The sequence below is a fragment of the Vombatus ursinus genome, unplaced genomic scaffold, assembly GCF_900497805.2.
Source record: "Vombatus ursinus unplaced genomic scaffold, bare-nosed wombat genome assembly UNPS02010219.1, whole genome shotgun sequence".
Taxonomy (NCBI): Eukaryota; Metazoa; Chordata; class Mammalia; order Diprotodontia; family Vombatidae; genus Vombatus; species Vombatus ursinus.
Window position 1 is genome coordinate 4,114,774 of NW_020949997.1, and position 17,489 is coordinate 4,132,262.

At 36.7% G+C, this 17,489-nt stretch overlaps 1 protein-coding gene and 1 pseudogene across 1 annotated transcript in view; both read right to left on the reverse strand.

Annotated features, from left to right (window-relative positions):
• Window positions 1–1,347: 1,347 nt before the first annotated feature.
• Window positions 1,348–17,489, reverse strand: part of FZD3 (frizzled class receptor 3) — a 79,214-nt gene continuing 63,072 nt past the window's right edge. Inside the window, exons 5-7 of the mRNA XM_027853926.1 lie at window positions 8,245–8,393; window positions 6,583–6,816; window positions 1,348–1,856 (exon numbers count right to left, since the gene is read on the reverse strand). Coding sequence (XP_027709727.1) covers window positions 1,643–1,856; window positions 6,583–6,816; window positions 8,245–8,393 — 597 coding nt within the window. The 3' untranslated portion in view covers window positions 1,348–1,642. The remainder of the gene's footprint in view (window positions 1,857–6,582; window positions 6,817–8,244; window positions 8,394–17,489) is intronic.
• LOC114037106 lies at window positions 14,818–15,674 on the reverse strand (annotated as a pseudogene).

Below are 17,489 nucleotides of genomic sequence, written 5' to 3' on the forward strand. Positions count from 1 at the left end.
CATACATGAATATGCCATTAAAATTTAGCTCTTGTTTTTGGTTGTACTAGGTGCCATCAGACCAACATTAGGGACAAGAAAATTCAAATGTTCCAACTATGCAGATAACAATTTGGTATTTTCTAATAATTTCATTAATTCCAGACCAATTTTTCATGCCTAAAAGAGATCACAGTCTAATGCTGACAGTGATTTACAAGACAAAGAATCACCAACATTTTTGAATTAATAGTTTGAGGAGGAAGAGGTACTTTGTTATAAGCACAGCAATGTTTCATTTAGCTTCTATTTATATTCCACACACCTAAAACTAACTGTTCTTTTGAACTCCAGCAATTTCTGAAATATTTTAGATAGAAATGAGAATTACTAATGGAATAGAAATTCCTTGAGGAGATGGGTGGTCTCATTTTTGTCTTCACATGTCCAGTGCCTAAACACACTGCCTGGAATGAAAACAGTAGGCACTTCACAAACTGTTTGTTGAATTACATTGAATACCCAGTAACTGAAAACAAGGGTGTCAGTGAAGGCTTTGGACTCTCTTCAGGCAAGGCAAGTTAAGTGCAGACAGTCTGCCAGAAGACAAGCAGAAGGGCCCAGATGCCAAAGTCAGGTCTGGTACTTTGTGAGCATCCTATCTCTTGTTCAACACTTTAGCTGTTATACTGATCAGAAAACAGGGCAGAGGCAAAGTTTCATTATGGAAAAATGCTTCACCACTGAAAAAAGAGAAGGTATTTTGAGATTATGGCCACCATAAACTCTTGTCTCCTTATCCTCATACATACCTCAATGGAATTGATTTGAGTATGGATTTTCTTTAAAATCTATTATAGTATAAGTGATTAGTTGCATACAAATTGAAGTTTCTATGCCATGCAAGTAAACAAGCTAGAACTACAAAATGAGCACAAGTTATACTTGATAACAGTGAGAACGACAAAATTATGGGGGCAGGGCGGGAAATTCCTTACCTTCTTCTCCTCTAAAGCTAATCCCAGTATGAAATCTCTGGAGTTACTATTTTTTAAAATAGAATTTGCAAATGGTCTCTAATAGACTGGTCAGCTTTTTCTACTGTATTTCTGCAAGATTTGTTAAAACACAATTGATGGTTTCTGAAATTCTAGGTATAACTCTTAATATGAAAGCCTTCTTTACTTAGTGGAAACAAAGTTATTCATCTGACGCAAAATTCCTTTAACATACGGAATTTGGTTTTTTTTTTCCCTTGGATACCTTAATATCATCTCAACACTGGCTCCTTCTTATATAAAGGATGACTAAGTGGCAACTATTACACATTTAAATTTTTCTAAATATAAAATAAGAAGTTCCATAAAGTGTCTATTAGGGGAAAAAAGACCGAATAAATTAGTAATTGATAACCTTGAACAGAACTATATTTTGAGTGAATTTCTTAATTTCTAGTTCGTTGGACCACCCAATATTTCAATTCTAATGCAATGTAAAAATATGATTTTAAAAAGCAGGAGACACTTTTGCTTTCCCAACATACACAATCAGCACCTGACTGAAAGCATGATAATACTGAGTTACTGTAATCAGTCATGCAATGGCAAAGAAAAGGAATCCAGGTTTCACAAGAGCCCAAGTTCACCCTGCTGAACAAACCAAATCAAGCACTGGTTCCATCCTCTTCAATAACCCGATTCATGCTGGTCCCATGGGTGATGTGAGTCATGGGGTTATTGGTGAGATCTCTGACACTGCTATGCCGTGACTGCTCATTGAGTCGGTGAGAACTGCTGTGTCTGGAGTGATCAGTTAGACGTGACATACTGCCGTGAGGTAGTCTCTCCTCCATCCCTCTGTAACTGCAAGGTGTGTACCTGACACAGGAAAGTGCAGTTTGAGGAAGGCAACAGAACACCGATGGAAAATAACATTATTATTGTACATAGAAATGACAAAGGTGTCAACTCTTGATGATTAACTCTAATGGCAGAAATAACAATTTTTTAAAAAGATAATTCCCTGAACTGGTTCAGGTCCTTTGCTCTGCCCCCTTGATGACAGGAGACACTACTCTGCCACTAGTGGTGTAGCATGGCATTCAGCTAGGGAACTCTTCCTCCTCCCTTCCAACTCTTGGTTTCTCTGCATCCTTCAAGTCTTAGCTAAAGTCCCACCTTCTACAAGAAGCCTTTCATAGTTCTCTTTAATCTTAGTGCCTTCCCTCTGAGACCACCCCCAATTTAACTTGCATAAATACATAATATATGTTGTCTCCCTCCCACCCCCATCCCAATGTAGACTATGAGCTCCTTGAGAATAGGGTCTGGTTTTTGCCTTTCTTTCACAGTGCCTGGTACATAGTAGTTACTTAATAAATGCTAGTTGACTGACTGACAAGGATAGTCTTTCATGACCATATGTGAATATGTAGTGCTGGAAAAGAAGACCCACTGTGGGGAAAAATTTTTTTTTGCAAGAGAATGAGGAAGCTTTTGTGCAAACAGCACCTTTTCTCAGGTGCCCTAGTCAATATCTGGACTTACTTACATATCACTTGAAAGAAAATTCCATGTGCAAAAACCCATAATCCTTTCCCTTACCCAAGCCCCAACTTTCTAAGTAAATGGCAACTGTGCTGCTACACACTGATAGTCAACGTACTTCTCCCTCCTCTTCCTCTTACTGTGGCTACATTTTCCCCCCTGTTACAGTTCCAGACTCTGCAAGCCATATGAAGAACTAGGCTAAGAGGGTTGCTAGGTGGTGCAGTGGATAGAGCACCGACCCTGGAGTCAGGAGGAGCTGAGTTCAAATCCAATCTCAGACACGTAATACTCACTAAGCTGTGTGACTCTGGGCAAGTCACGTAACCCCAAGTGCCTCACCAAAAAAAAAAAAAAAAAAAGGAATTGGGCTAAGGATACTTCTATGCTTCCATGTTTCTCTGCCATGGGAGGGGAAAAAAACAAAACAAAACAAAAAACAACACCAAATAAAAACTAGCTCCAAACCTGTTGGGAAATACAACAGTTGACTTAGCTTCTAAAAACTATAGACAAGGTTAATAAAAATCAATTTTAAAAATGAAAACAACTGGATTTAAAACAGATTTTGAAGTTTTAAAACGTATTAAAATTTTTTAAAGACAAAAGAAAAGTAAAAAGCTTTTATAAGATATTTAATTGAATATAACTATAACCTTAAAAGAACTACATAGACTAGGAATTATAACCATAAATTATATAGTATTTTATAAAGAGGTCAGTCAAAGAAGGCCAGGCATTATCTCAATTCAATTTCTTTTTTTTTTTTGGCTCCAACTCAATTTCTTATAAATCTTCTCAGTACTTGACATAAAGGTTAATTGTCAATTATTGAAGATTTAAATGTTGGCTATGTTATAGATATCCAGCAATCATTATCTATAATACTAATACTACATATACATACACACATGTATATAAATTTCATTGCTAAAGGTGAGCCATTAAAGAAATGCTTACTGAGTCATGACAATGAACTGATAGCCATCATCAAGTACATAGATATATTCAACAAACACTCATAGAATAACTATGTGCCAACCAATAATAGGCACTTTATTAGATATTACATTAGGTTTTCATACCCCACCCCCTGGATCAGTACTTCTGGGTCATTTCAATATATTTCAATTCCTAAAGTGTTCTGTTGATAAATTAGTTTGGGAAATGCTGAGTTAATAATAGCCCAATGTTTTAAGTTTTTTATTTTGACCTAGATGAAAGACAATTTAATTTTTAAAAAAACTGTATTTCACATGTATAATTAGCGTATTTAAAGATAAACATTTGTTCATTTTAAAATATGATTGTTTTAAGAAAATTATAGCATTTGTTATTGGGGGAAAGTTCTAGAACACATAAGCTTACTGTCGTAGCTAAATAAAACAAATTTTAAATACTTGTTTATCTGACAATTGTACTCATAGTAGAAAATAGAAAAATAGTCCCCCAAATACTCATGATTTACCTGTTGAATTGAAGATGTTTTACTTCCCAAAGTCTTTCCAAGAAACCAAATCATTTGGTTTCCTCATACAATTGGGAAATTCAGCTTTAAAAAATGAAAGTAAATCACTACTTTAAAATATGTGGTGTGCATTTTCTGAAAGTGAAACTTCAGCTAGCTCTGAGTTGCAAATCAAGTTATCTAAAATTATATGTCTGTGTGTATATCCATATGTATATATACATATATAGTTTATATATACATTATCTAGAAATATATGTTTAGAAATGTGTATATGTACATTTTTATTTAAAAATATTACTTTTTTTCTTCTTAATAATTTACATTAATCAAAGCATGGCTAAAATCACACAAATCCTCCCAAACCATGCAAAATCTAAAATGTAGCTACTCCATCTGAAAATAACCATGAATTAATGCACAAATGCACAGAAAAATCAATCTAATTATAATACAAACTTAATGATCTATGTGTGAATTAGGGAATTAATATATTATCTTCCTAACCACAATGGAAATTGCTGGAGGACAGGGACCATATCTTTTTTGTCTCTTTACTAGCACCTAACACAATAGTATAATAGGTTCTCCACAATTACTTGTGAATGAATTAATGAACAGAAGTGGTGGTAGTGGTAGTGGTGGTGATGTTCAACAATGTTAATGCTGTGGAAAGGTCAAGGAGGATCAGGACCGAGATCTGGTATGAAAGAAGTCATTGGTGATTTTTTAGTATAGTTAATTAGAACAGAAGGAACAGAAACCAGATTAAGAGAGATTATTGGAGAGATTAAAGAGTGAATGGGTAATGAGGTTATAGAGGAGATCATTAAATTTTATATGAGATCATCAATGTACTTGAAAGAGTTATTTAAAAAAACAGCTATTATTATTTGAGAAATATGCCAGTGAGAGGGAAGAAAGGAATATGATTGTAGTTAGGAGTGATCAATTGAAATCTTATTTATTTTGAATCCATATGGGAAAACTGAGTATGTCTCAAAGGCAGGAAAATGCCTACTGAGAGAGAAAGATGCTAGAAAAGAAGAGGTTACTAGGTGGGCAGCAAAGTCCCTCAGAAAAAGGGAAAGCATGAGATAATGAAAACAGCTGGAGTGGGTAGCTATGAAGAGGAGGAAGGATACCACTTCTGAGACTGGCAAAAGGAGATAGTAGAGAGAAGTTAATAAACATATCAATATTTTAAAGATGAAGGAGCTCTCATTGGACAGCAGAAAGTTCTTTGTTACAGTCAGTGATACCAACATTGTTTCAGCCTCAAAGATTTAGAAACCTTGAAATAATTTTTGACTCTTCTCTCTGTTTCAGCCGCTATCTCCAATGTCTCACCAAATCTAGTCTTAGCTTCCTTAAAAATGACTTTCTGATCAGCTACTTATTATCTGTTGTCATTGCTACTACAGCATTCCAGGCCCTTACCACTTCCTATAGGGACTGTTACGAGCCTTCCAGCTGATTTCCCTGTCTCTAATCTCTGCCTCTTTTAGTCAATCCCGTCAGACTGATTTTCCTTGTTCAAGATCCTACTGCTTATTGCATTAAATTCACAGTCCACTTTAGGCTCCACCCTACCAATCCAGACATATTTTTCACTATTAATCTCTAGACAAATCCATTTGCTCTGACAAATCATATTTGCTCTAGACAAATCCATTTCCTCACTGTTATCCTTATATGGCACACTCAGTCTTGCTTCTCCTTGGTTCAGATCTCCCTACCTGTAATGCCTTCCTCATTTCTCTCTGCTTATCCAAAGGCCTTTGCCAACTATTCTAGCTCACAATGATTTCTCCGTTCTTTGAGCACACAGTCAGCACCAGTTTAACATTGAATTGTTTTATAATGATCTTATAGTATTAGCCTTGTCTTTCCAATTAGATTATAAACTCCTTGAAAATTTTTCTTATCTACCTCCCAGTGTTTAACAAAGTACTGACATGAGAGGCAGTAAGGTGGCACACAGAATAGAGTGCTGGGCCTGGAGTCAGGAAGACTCATCATCCCAAGTTCAAATCCGGCCCCAGACACTCACTAGCTGTGTGACCCTGGGCAAGTCACTTAGCCCTTTTCCTCATCTGTAAAACAAGATGGAGAAGGAAATGGCAAACTATTACAGTATCTCTGCCAACAAAACCCCAAGTGGGGTCACAAAGAGTCAGACATGACTGAAAATGACTGACACACAACGAGACATGAGACACAAAGTCAATAAATACTTGAATAATTTGATGTTCCAGTGGCACAGTCAAAGGAAGATATTTCTAAGTGATCTGCATTTGTACTTCAGTGTACTCATACATGTACATTACAGATGCACATCTGATTATATATGTACTCTGTATGGACATGTCCACTACTGTCTTCATTTATCTCTCTGGGAGATACTTATGCACACACTTATTATTCTTAGCTGTGGACAAGTACACAGAGTCAATGCCTTGAACTTGCCTAAGTAATGGCCAATACCTCCTTTAAATCTGGACAGTAGGGAATCTGGCTAGGAGGTTAGTCTTTTCTTTTCTGTGCTTTGAAATTAATGAAACATATGGAACCATTTAAATCACTTACCTGCCATCACGAGACCTGTGGAGACTGCCATGGTAGCTGCTCACTTTGCTGTGGACACTCCCTGCTTTACTCCTCTGATCATCCACCATAGCCAGCTGGGTAGAAGAGGCATGTGTGGATGTTCCCTGGGTAGAGGTTCCTCTTGATTTTCGAATAATAGGAGTATTGGGATCCCTCAGAAGGGACTGGGCAAAATCAGGTTCCTGAAGGACTTGGCGACTCTCATTTACCATCCTAGAGGGGGTAAAGGGAACAAGTATTTATTATGTACCTATTATGGGCCAGGCACTAGGCTAAGCACTTTACTTCTCATGACAACCCTGTGAGATAGGTGCTCTTATAATCCCCAACTTTATAGTTAAGGAAACTGAGACAGACAGAGGTGATGTGCCCAGAGTTACACAGCTGTGTGTCTAAAGAGGGATTTGAATTTAAGTCTTCCTGACATCAGGCTCAATACTCCATCCACTGCACCACCTCATTGCCATTATGAATACATGCCAAATAGATGAACCAGCCAGGTTTATGTACATTGTGAGGTCTGTGAAGCTAATTATTAGCTCTAAAGGATGAATTTAAAAGAGAAAGAGAGACATTTTAAGACAAGAGAACCAAGATCCAATTCTATCTAGTTTCATTCAAAGGGTATACTGAAAAGACAAATGGTTTGGGAATCAAGAAATCACAGTTCTGGTTCCAGTTCTGTCAATAACTCCTGTGTGATCTTAAGGAAATCAATCTCTTCAAAGCAAGTCACTTCACATGTAAAACAAATGTACTAAACTCCAGAAATGACATCTAAGGCCTCTCCTGCCTCTGACATTGTTACTTTGGACTAGGGATTTAATATTTTTGAACCTTAATTTCTTTACCTGCAAAATTAGAATAATAATACATGTCTATATATGACTTAGACAGTAGTCAAGCTCAAATAAGAGATTTTATTCTCATTTGAAAAGTATAAAGAGCTATATAAATTAACTCAGATTTTTCAGCATAAATGGTCTTTCCTTCAATATTCTAAGTGAAGTTTCATTATATAGATTGTCCCAAATGTCTTAGTGCAGTGTAAAGTTTCATAAGCTTAAATATTAAATTAAGTTAATTTTTAACCCCATGTTTCAGAACATGACTTTCCACCCTTGTCATTTAGTTCTTTTATGAGGATTTCTTTGGTGAAGAGTTCAGACCTATGATTTTATCTGAGGAAGGACTTCCCATAGTGGAGACTCCTTCTATCAAAGCTGACTAGAAACTCATCTATAACAGAGTTGCACAGAGCAATGAGAAGTCAAGTGATTTTTGCCCATAGTCATCAGAGGCAGTACCCAAACCCAGGTCTTGTTGATTTCAAGGTTGTCCCTCTCTCCACTATGCCTCCCTACCTCTCTGAGTAAGTTAGAATGACATGTTGAACAGGAGGCAGGGTAAAGAATTCTGTCAGACTGCTGGGATTTCTGTTATCTGCAGACTGTAAGTATTCAATTTGTTTTATTTTTTTTAAATGAAAACATACTGTGTGTCAATCATAATTAGTGGTTCCTGGCAAAGTTATACCTTGTTTGCCTGCTTCTTCAAAATTAATATAAGCAACAAAGCAGAATTACTGAAAACATTATTTTCTTTTTTTTTTTTTTTAAAATGCTAGTTTTTAAGACTTACTCCTTTTTCCTGCGTCCATGAAAAAAGCTGGCCCATTCAAAGCATGTCTTTTTGCTTCCAACCCAAAAAATGGAGGGAATACCAACTATGAGAGCCATTAAATATTTCATCAGAAAAAGAATTAGGTCTGGTCGACTCATCTGAGTTACCTACAGGTAGTGAAAGAAAAAATGTAATTTACACATCAAAGTTTTTTCATTTGGCTTAAACTAACTAGTATGTTCTAGATGTACCTTACTTTATGCAATAGAAAACTGGGTAAATCAAAAAGTATTTTGAGAGAATAAAGTGAATTTGTTTTTATAGTAATCATTTAGGTATTCTGTAAAGTGATCATCTTTTTAATAGCTTTCCTTAAAAGTAAATATACCTGTTTAACTATGGAATAGGTAAGTTTCTGTAAACTTGATTTTAAAATGAAATTTTATATCTCAAAATTCCACTGTTTGATTTTCATATAAAATGAGTTATGTTCCTATAGAACAAGTTTTAGACTCAAGATCTTAAATAAAAGTATGCTTAAATACATAATTAGCCAATAAGTATTCATTCAGCTTCTATGATTTGTATTATAAAGCTAGGTACTGTGAGAGACACAAAAGTAGTCTAAGACAGGAGTCCTATCTTTATGAAGCGTACCATTAAGCATGATAATGCACATTAAACAATCAATGTCCAGGGAAGAGACAGACCACAGGATCTTAGATTTAGAGCTAGAAAGGATCTCAGAGGCCACCTAGCTCATCAACCCCCTAATTCTGTAGATGTCATATGGTACTGAGCACAGTTCTTAAGCGTTTTCTTCTAGGATTTTACTTAAATAATCTGTTCCAGGGACTTTTTTTTCTATCTGTTATTTTATCACAAAAATTCCAATTATGACCTTTCAAATCACCAAAATGCTTGACAGCTTAAACTTTCTCTCTCAAACCACTCCCACAGTAAAGAAAGTCCTAGAAATGTTGGTGGGGTTTGTTTAATGCAGTCTTAAACATAATGTTTTATCAAAACTATAAAGGATCTTATTGGAGCATACCAAAGAAATTTAAACAGCTCCAAATGTCTTTTAACCATACATTTTATAAATGTATTTTGTGTACAAATTCTACTAATTCTGTACAACTTCCAATGATGCTTCACCTATGACACGACTTGTAATCACTCATCTGCAATTGTGGACAACTGTAGAATTTTCTTTAACATTTTCTTGGAAAAATACCAAATAAAAGGATTTTTCTGTTAACCAATAGTGGATATAGTGCTCTCCCCCAAAGGCTTCCTTAATGTTTCAAGTAATCTGCATATTTTTTTTTCACTTGTGTGATGGAGATTTTTAATACATAATGAATACTATCTGGAATCTAAATTGATCTTTCTCCCTAATGAAACACATACAGCAGGGATATGTATACATTGACACTTTACACACACAAATGTGAATTCACCAATTGCAAGCTTACAAAGTAGGTTTTTGAGAATCCCCATTTCTAAATTACACAAAAGAGAAGACCAGAGTTTCAGGAAAACACTTTGCAGAACCAGCTCCCCTCCAATTATATTTAATGTAATAAATTGCTCATTTACTTTATCATTGGAATTTTTCCCCAGCTCTCATTTTTTTATTCTGTGTATGTCTGTCTGTTTTTGACATATGCGTCTTGTAAGCAATAGATTGTAGAGTTTTATTTTTTTATCCAAGATCATATTTTTTATTTTACTACAATCCATTCATATTTAAAGTTATGAAAATTAGGTTTATATTTTCCTATATTTTCCTCTAATATTGGTTTGCTTTTTACCCCCCCCAAATTAGAATTATCTTTTTTCTTCTGTAAACAGAGTACTTTGTCTCTTTGGTTATTTTAGCCTTACCTATTTTAAGGCAACCTTATTTCCAGTGGCTCTTTTCCTATCACTCAACCTTTTTGTTACCTCTTTTCCTAACTTTGGAATTTTGTTTAACTTATTAGTTCCTTTTCTTTCTTCCTTTTATCTACTTGTTTATTTCTCTTCCCTTTCAGGTAAATGGTCAAGTAAAATCTCCTTTCTTCTCTTCCCCTTCAACGTGTTTTGATAATTTTTTTTGTTGATAATTTTTTAAATTTTATTTTCTATATCTCTTCCTAAAAATAATTTCTTTTATTCATTATTTATTTTCACTTTCTACACTAGACTTCTATTCTTTGATTCATGGCCCTTGTACTTATTTTTTTCCTTTATTAGTCTTGATATTTCTCTTGGAATTAAAAACTTCTATGGCACCTATTTTGAGTTCCCTCTTCTATATATTTCCACGTGACAGCTTTATAGGTATTTCCCTTAGTCACTGCAGTTCCTGCAGGTGACAGAGAAGATATTGCTGCCTGGTGGGAATTTTCCTACATCTCTGATTGTACAGTTCATTAATAACTTTTGTTCTTCCCATGGTCACTTTCCCCTCATTTGCCATGAAATCTCCTCCCTATTTCCTTACCTTCTCACTCTTCTGGGTGTCATATAACACATAGAGCTCTGATTCTCATTCTCCTGGGACAAGATGAGTGGTCTTACCAAACCCCTGCAGATTATACCCATTGTTAGGTCTCCATCTTTCTTTATATACTATCTCTCTTCCCCCATGGGAGCATTAATCAGTGGTACCCCCTCTGACCAATAAAACAAAATTTCTCCCTTTCTTTCATTGTTCTAGTCCCTCCCTCTGCTTCTCTGTCCATTCTTCTAAAGGTTATCTTCTTTCTCAGAGAATAAAGGAGTTATTTTTCCTTTATTGCTAACCTTTAACTTGATTAAAATACATCACTTTTTTTTCTTCTCCTCTCATCTTTTATGCACTCTCCCATTCTTTAATTTAGTCTCACAAAAAACAATGATTAACCTATAGGTAGGGTCTTTGTGAGGTTTAGTCCATGATGTGTGAGTCCTGTTTCTCTACCATCACTTCTACTTGCTTTCTGCTATCACCTTTATCTCCCTATGTATTCTTAGAAAGAAATGTCTTAATGGTCTCCTGTTGTTATTTTGTTGTTTTTATCCTTGGTTGTTATATTTGTTTACTTTTCTTGTATTTCTGTTGTGTGGGGTGTTTGAGAAGCAAGTCATTTGTTCAGATCTTGTTTTCTTTCTAAGAAATGTTTCAAAACACTTCTTTTTTATTGCAATCCATCTTTATTTCATTTATGGTTAAGATCAAGTTTGAAGGGCATGTCACCTAGGGTAGTAGTATCTTAAGCTCTTTTGCTCTTTAGATCACATTATTCTATTCCCTCCTACAGTTTCTGGTAGGTACAGTAGCATTGGATTATTTTAATTTCCTTCCCATCATATCTGAAAGTCATTCTCCTGGCTACTTATGGAATGTGTTGTTTATACATGGAATTGTTAAATTTACCCATTATATGTCTTGGAGTTTGCATTATAGGGTTTTTTTCCCCTGGAGGAGATCTATAGATTCTTTTGATTGGTACTTTATTTTCTGTATTTAGAACTTTTTGGTAGTTTTCTTGTATGATTTCTTTTGTTAATTGTGTTGAGGCTTTTTTTGACTTGGTACATTCTTTTTTTCCTCCACTTAACAGTATTTTATTTTTTCCAATTACATGTAAAGATAGTTTTCAACATTCACTTTTATAAGATTTTGAGTTCAAATTTTTTATCCCTCCCTCCTTTCTCTCCCTCTTCCCAAGATGGCAAGCAATCTGATATAGGCTATACATGTACAATCATATTAAACATATTTCCACATGAAAGAAGAATCAGAACAAAAGGGAAAAACCAAGAGAAAGGAAAACAAAAACAGCAAATAGCATGCTTCAATCTGCATTCAGACTCTATAATTCTTTCTCTGGATGTGGATAGCATTTTCCATCATTAGTCTTTTGGAATTGTCTTAGATCATTGTACAGCTGAGAAGAGCGAAGTCTATCAAAGTCGATCATCATACAACATTGCTATTATTGTGTACAATGTTCTCCTGGTTCTGTTCACTTCACTCAGCACCTGTTCAACTGATTTGGTATGTTCTTTTGGAAAACCATCCTTAAGTTGTTTTTATGCATCCTGTCTTTGAGATCAATATGTTTTGCTTGTAAGAAATGTTTTTTAATGCTTTTGCTTTTTGTTTCTTTTTTGAGATTGCCCTTCATTTATATGTACTTGCGTTCCCCATCTATTATTTCCTTATATTTCGTTGGTGAGACTTGATACTATGGATTCAACTTTTTCTATCCTGTCAACTATTTCTCCTGTGCAGGCCATAAATTCTGATTTTACAATTCTTATTTCTATTTTAAACCATTCAAGAACATCTTCCTCTGGTTTCATTCTCTCTTGGAAATCTACAGAGTCCTCTGCCTCATCAGGGGTTGATTTATTTTCCTTTGTCTTTCAATATTTGTTCGTAGATGTCTAAACTATGTTAGTTGATCTGGAGGCATACTCCCTACTGTTGTTAATATCTTCCCTGTTTCTCTATCTGCTTGTGCTCAGTCTTTTTTTTTCCTTCAACCTAAGATCTATGGTAATTTCAGGTTTTTTCTTTATGTATCTCTACTGCTCTCTCTGACTCCTTCTTCTTTGATAAGTTTCCCTGCGAGATGGACCTTAAAGCCATGTTGGCCTCCTCCCATCTGTGCAATTCACATTTCAAAGGCTTCAGTGTTCACCCCAAGTGACTCCTGGGGGGACAGAATTGGCCTCAGCTGGATGTTGGGATTTTTCCCCTCAGGCTTAGTGAAGTGGTCACTCAGCCACCCACGTGTCCTGTCTCAGAGTTCTCGGTTCCTCAGTTTTATGGCAGAGCTTTTGTTGTAGCAGAGTGTAGCCACACTGTTGTTTCAGTCAGCTTTGTGTCTATTAAAAAGTTTCTGCCTTTTGATTTTCCACAGCCCTGGGAGAAGGGTAAGGTAGGAGAGCTGAGTTCTGTTGTAAGCCTCTGAGTCAACTTGTATGGCCCTCCCTGAAAACGAGAGGGTTACTGAGTGAGTAAGTTAGGAATCAGGTGTCAACCTTCTCTGCTGTTAGTTCAGAAAATTTTTACCTTGTTAGGGTTTTGGTTGTCCTAGACTGTGAAGACAGTTGAAATTGCTTTATCTCTTGTGCATAATTCCTATTTTGGAGAAGTTTGAAAGGTCATGAGAATTAGAGAAAATGTCTAGTCCTCCATCTTGTGGTCACATTTGCCCATTTACTCTAAATTCCCTTCTTCTGAACCCAAATAAAACTTAGTATTTCCTGAATATCATTAGAAACTTAACCTCAAGTACCTATTTAACTTAATTCATATTTTAAGTTGTACAATTTCTGTGATGTGCCTTTACTGTTCTCCTGCCCCCCAACCTTCTGGTATCAGGAAAAAACTCATCCAACTACATTTTATTATTTGTCATTTCACTTACTAATATAGCTCCTGATAATGTACAGCACTCAACTTCCCTCTGAAGTGCTAGATATGGCAGTGATCTGAAAAGTAGATTTCAGACTTTTGGCTCACTAGTGGATGAAGCTGTTCCAGGTGCTTAGGGAAACTGACTTTTTCAGGGCATCTTAGTTAATAGTCAAAAACATTTATTAAGGGCCTACTATGTGCCAGACCCTCTGCTAAGCATTGGAGATACAAAGAAGGAAATAAGACAGTCTCTGCCCTCAAGGAGTTCACAAGCTAATGGGGGAAGACTACATAAAAAAAGAAGCTGAAAAGCATGGGGGTAGGGTGCAGAGGAAGGGTACCTAGTATGGGGCATGATAATGTCCTGAAACTGGGATGGGAAATTATCTGAGATGAGCTACAGAATTGATTTCATCTTACAGAATGATGAGTTTCTGGACATCATGCAATCCAGGAGAGCAGTTGGGTGGGAAATGATGAGCTGAATGTCCTAGGCATCCTCCTTAAATGGTGGAGGATTTGGGAGGAGCTCTGTGATATCTACTCTTTATCCTCTCCAATCAGAGAAAATGAGGGACTCAAGCATCTTGTGCTAATGGTGACACTCGTCCAGAGTTGGTCCTTCCCCTAAAGATTAGGGAACCTTAATATGCAAGTGATTTTCTGCTACTTCTTCAGGTTCTTTTATTTTCACAATGGAACAGGAAGGATGAAAACCTAACCTGAGTTAGAAAAAAAAAAAAGACGAAGAAGGCTGCAGAAGGAAGTAACCCAGAAATACCTGACTCTTCTCTCCACACTCATTGTATGGATTTCACAAAAAACAAAGAAACAACTGGATTTATAAAATCCATTTATCTGAGGGTGGTAGAAGGGGGAGAGGAAAGAATGGCATAGGAAAACAAAGGAGGTATTCAAATCAGCACATCACTGGCAAAAGCTAGAAAATAGCTGCAGAAAAACCTGTCATTTTAGATTTGCAATAGTATTAAAAACCTAGATGTGAATGTCAAAAAGATTCTGCCCTACGCTTTCAATAAGAAAATACCAAATCCTTATAAAGAACACTGAAAATGTGCAGAAGGCCCTTGGCAGAGTGAGTCCTGCTTTCCTTGGGTGAAACCAACTACCAATGCCTGGCCCCAAACTCAACTTCTTTGGCAATAGTTGGTGGGAGCAGATGAATGTGTTCAAGGGAGTTTCTCTGTAGCCTCTGAGCTACCCAGGAAGATTGCAGGTAAATCATCTTGTGAAAGTCTGTTGCTAGGAAGATCACCAAAAAGAGATGTAACCAGAAGCAGTACACTTTCCCAGGGCTTTTCATTTCACTTATGCTGATGATGAACAGAGGAAAGAGGATAGAGAAAAGGTATCAGATGATAATGTAATAAGACTGCAGATCAAATTCAAAGTAGTAGGACCAATTCCTTTCAGTGTTGTGTAGTCAATGATGCATTTCAATTTCTTTGTTGAACCAGCAGTACTCAGAACAAGAATGAGTAGAGAAGCAACATGTGCAAGGGGCTGACCAATTGGCCAACAAGATGGATTGGGAAGAGACTCACAAACATTCCCTACATCAGACTGAAAAACATGTCAGTGATGATCTTTGTGATATTTAGAAACAGTTGAGACTTCCTCCCCCACATTTCAAAAGCCAGGCAATATCCTGGAAACAGATGCCATTAACAGCTTTGCTGAACACAGAGAGAGTACCCAGAGAACACTGAAGGTGAAGTGAAAGATTAGCCAGGACCAGAAATCTCCATGCAGAAGGATTCTCCAATAATTTGAGCTGTTACTGATTGAAGGAGAGACTGTGGCTCACTGTCCTGGTTATACCCTCCACACTGGGCTCTCCTCTGAATCAAAATAGTGCTTACCTTTCTTCAATACTACTCTTCCCTCTTCTGACAGGTCCTAGCATCTGGTTTAGAGATGGTACAAATGACCCAGATGGAATCCTTCATTCCCCTGGCAAGGTTATGAGAAACATTTTGACATTCTCAGTCATCTCTACTTCTGCATCCAAACTATTAATTATAGGGAGAAGGGGGCAAAGGGACCCACAAATCTCTCCTTGTGAAGAGCTTGAAAATATATAGCTTACTTGCAGCCCACTTAGCTATCCTGGCCCAGACTACCTCCCCTGCTCTTAGCCACCTCTATCTTTGCTCACTGAGCTACACCTCCCACACTGCAAATCAGGACAGGAAGTGAGCATACTGGCAATATGTGCAAGAGAAGCAATAATTTTTTATTATAACTAGTTGGTTAATCAATTAGTAAAGACTTATTAAGCATTTACAACGTACCAGGCACTGTGCTACATGCTGGGGATACAAAAAAAGGCAAAAGATAGTTCCTGCCCTTAAGGAGCTCACAGTCTATTGATAGAGACAATGTGCAAAATACTATGTACAAACAAGCCACAGCAGGATAAGCTGGAGAAAATCAACAGAGGGGAAAGTCTGTTTCTTTTTGTCCACTTCTACTTGCGTCTCCTATTGGTGATCTTCCTAGCAACAGACTTTTAGAAGAAAGGCACTAGCATTAAAGGGGGTTAGGAAAGGCTTCTTGTAGGAGGTAGTATTTTAGCTGGACTTAAAGGAAGCCATGGAAACTAAGGGATGGAGAGGAGGAGGGAGACAATTCCAGGCATGGAAGATAACCAGTGAAAATGCCTGGAGCTGACAGACTGGATATGCCTTGTGCAAGGAACAGCAAAGGGGCAATTGTCACTGTATGGAAGAATAGGCTGGGTTAGGTAAAGTGTAAGAAGTTGGGGGTGGAGTTGGTTATAAAGGGTTTTGAATATCACACAGAGAGTTTTACTTTTTATCCTGGAGTTAGTAAGTACTCACTAGAAGTGACTGAATAGGGTAGATGGCATGGTCAGACCTGTGCTTTAGTAAGGATAATTTGAGAGCTGAGTGGAGGATGGAATGCAATGGGGAGAGACCTGAAGCAAGGAGACCAATGAAGAGGTTATTGCTATAGTCCAGGTATGAGCTGCCTGCACCAGGGTGCTGGGAATATCAGAGGGGAAAAGGAAGCATACAGAAGAGATGTCATAAAGGCAGAATCAACATGACTTGACAAATGATTGGATATGGGGGCTCCAAGAGAGTGAGGAGTGACATCTAGGTTGTGAACTTGGGTGCCTGAAAGGATAGTAGCACCCTTAATAATAATAAGGAGGTTAGGAAAAGAGGAGGACTTGGAGAGAAGGGAGTGATAATGAGCTCAATTTTGGAAATCTTCAGTTTAAAATGTCTACAGGACATCTCGTTTGAGATATTTAATAGAGATGATAACTGAATCCACAGGAGGTGATGAGTTCACCAAGTGAAAGAGAATAGATGAAGAAGAGAAAAAGTCTTAAGACAGAGCCCTGTGGGATGTTATTATTATTATTATTACTCTTATTATCATTAGAAACAGTACATTAGACCCTCCTGAATTCCTGACACCAACCTTTCCATAGGGAGTAACTTAAAAGTTCTGGACATTTGCTTCTACAGGAAAAAGTGTTTGTTTGTTTGTTTGTTTGTTTTTCCAGTGTCTGAGAAGTGACACTCTTTTGGGTCTCCTTGATTTTTTTCCTCAATAAAATTGAAAGTTAGGAAGTTTGTTCTCATTTAAGAGAAAATTCATTATTCTGCTTGTTCTAGAATTAAGTCCACTGGCAAATGCTTATTTACTTGACTTGTACCTTAGGTAAAAATTTTATCAGAAAATCTAATTTATGTCTGAATCATGTTTTGTTGGGAAGCCTCTACTTTCATCTTTATAGAGGGTGAATCCTTCTGAATCCTTGTAACTATTTTATGCTTCCATGGTTACATTGCTGTTTCTAGAA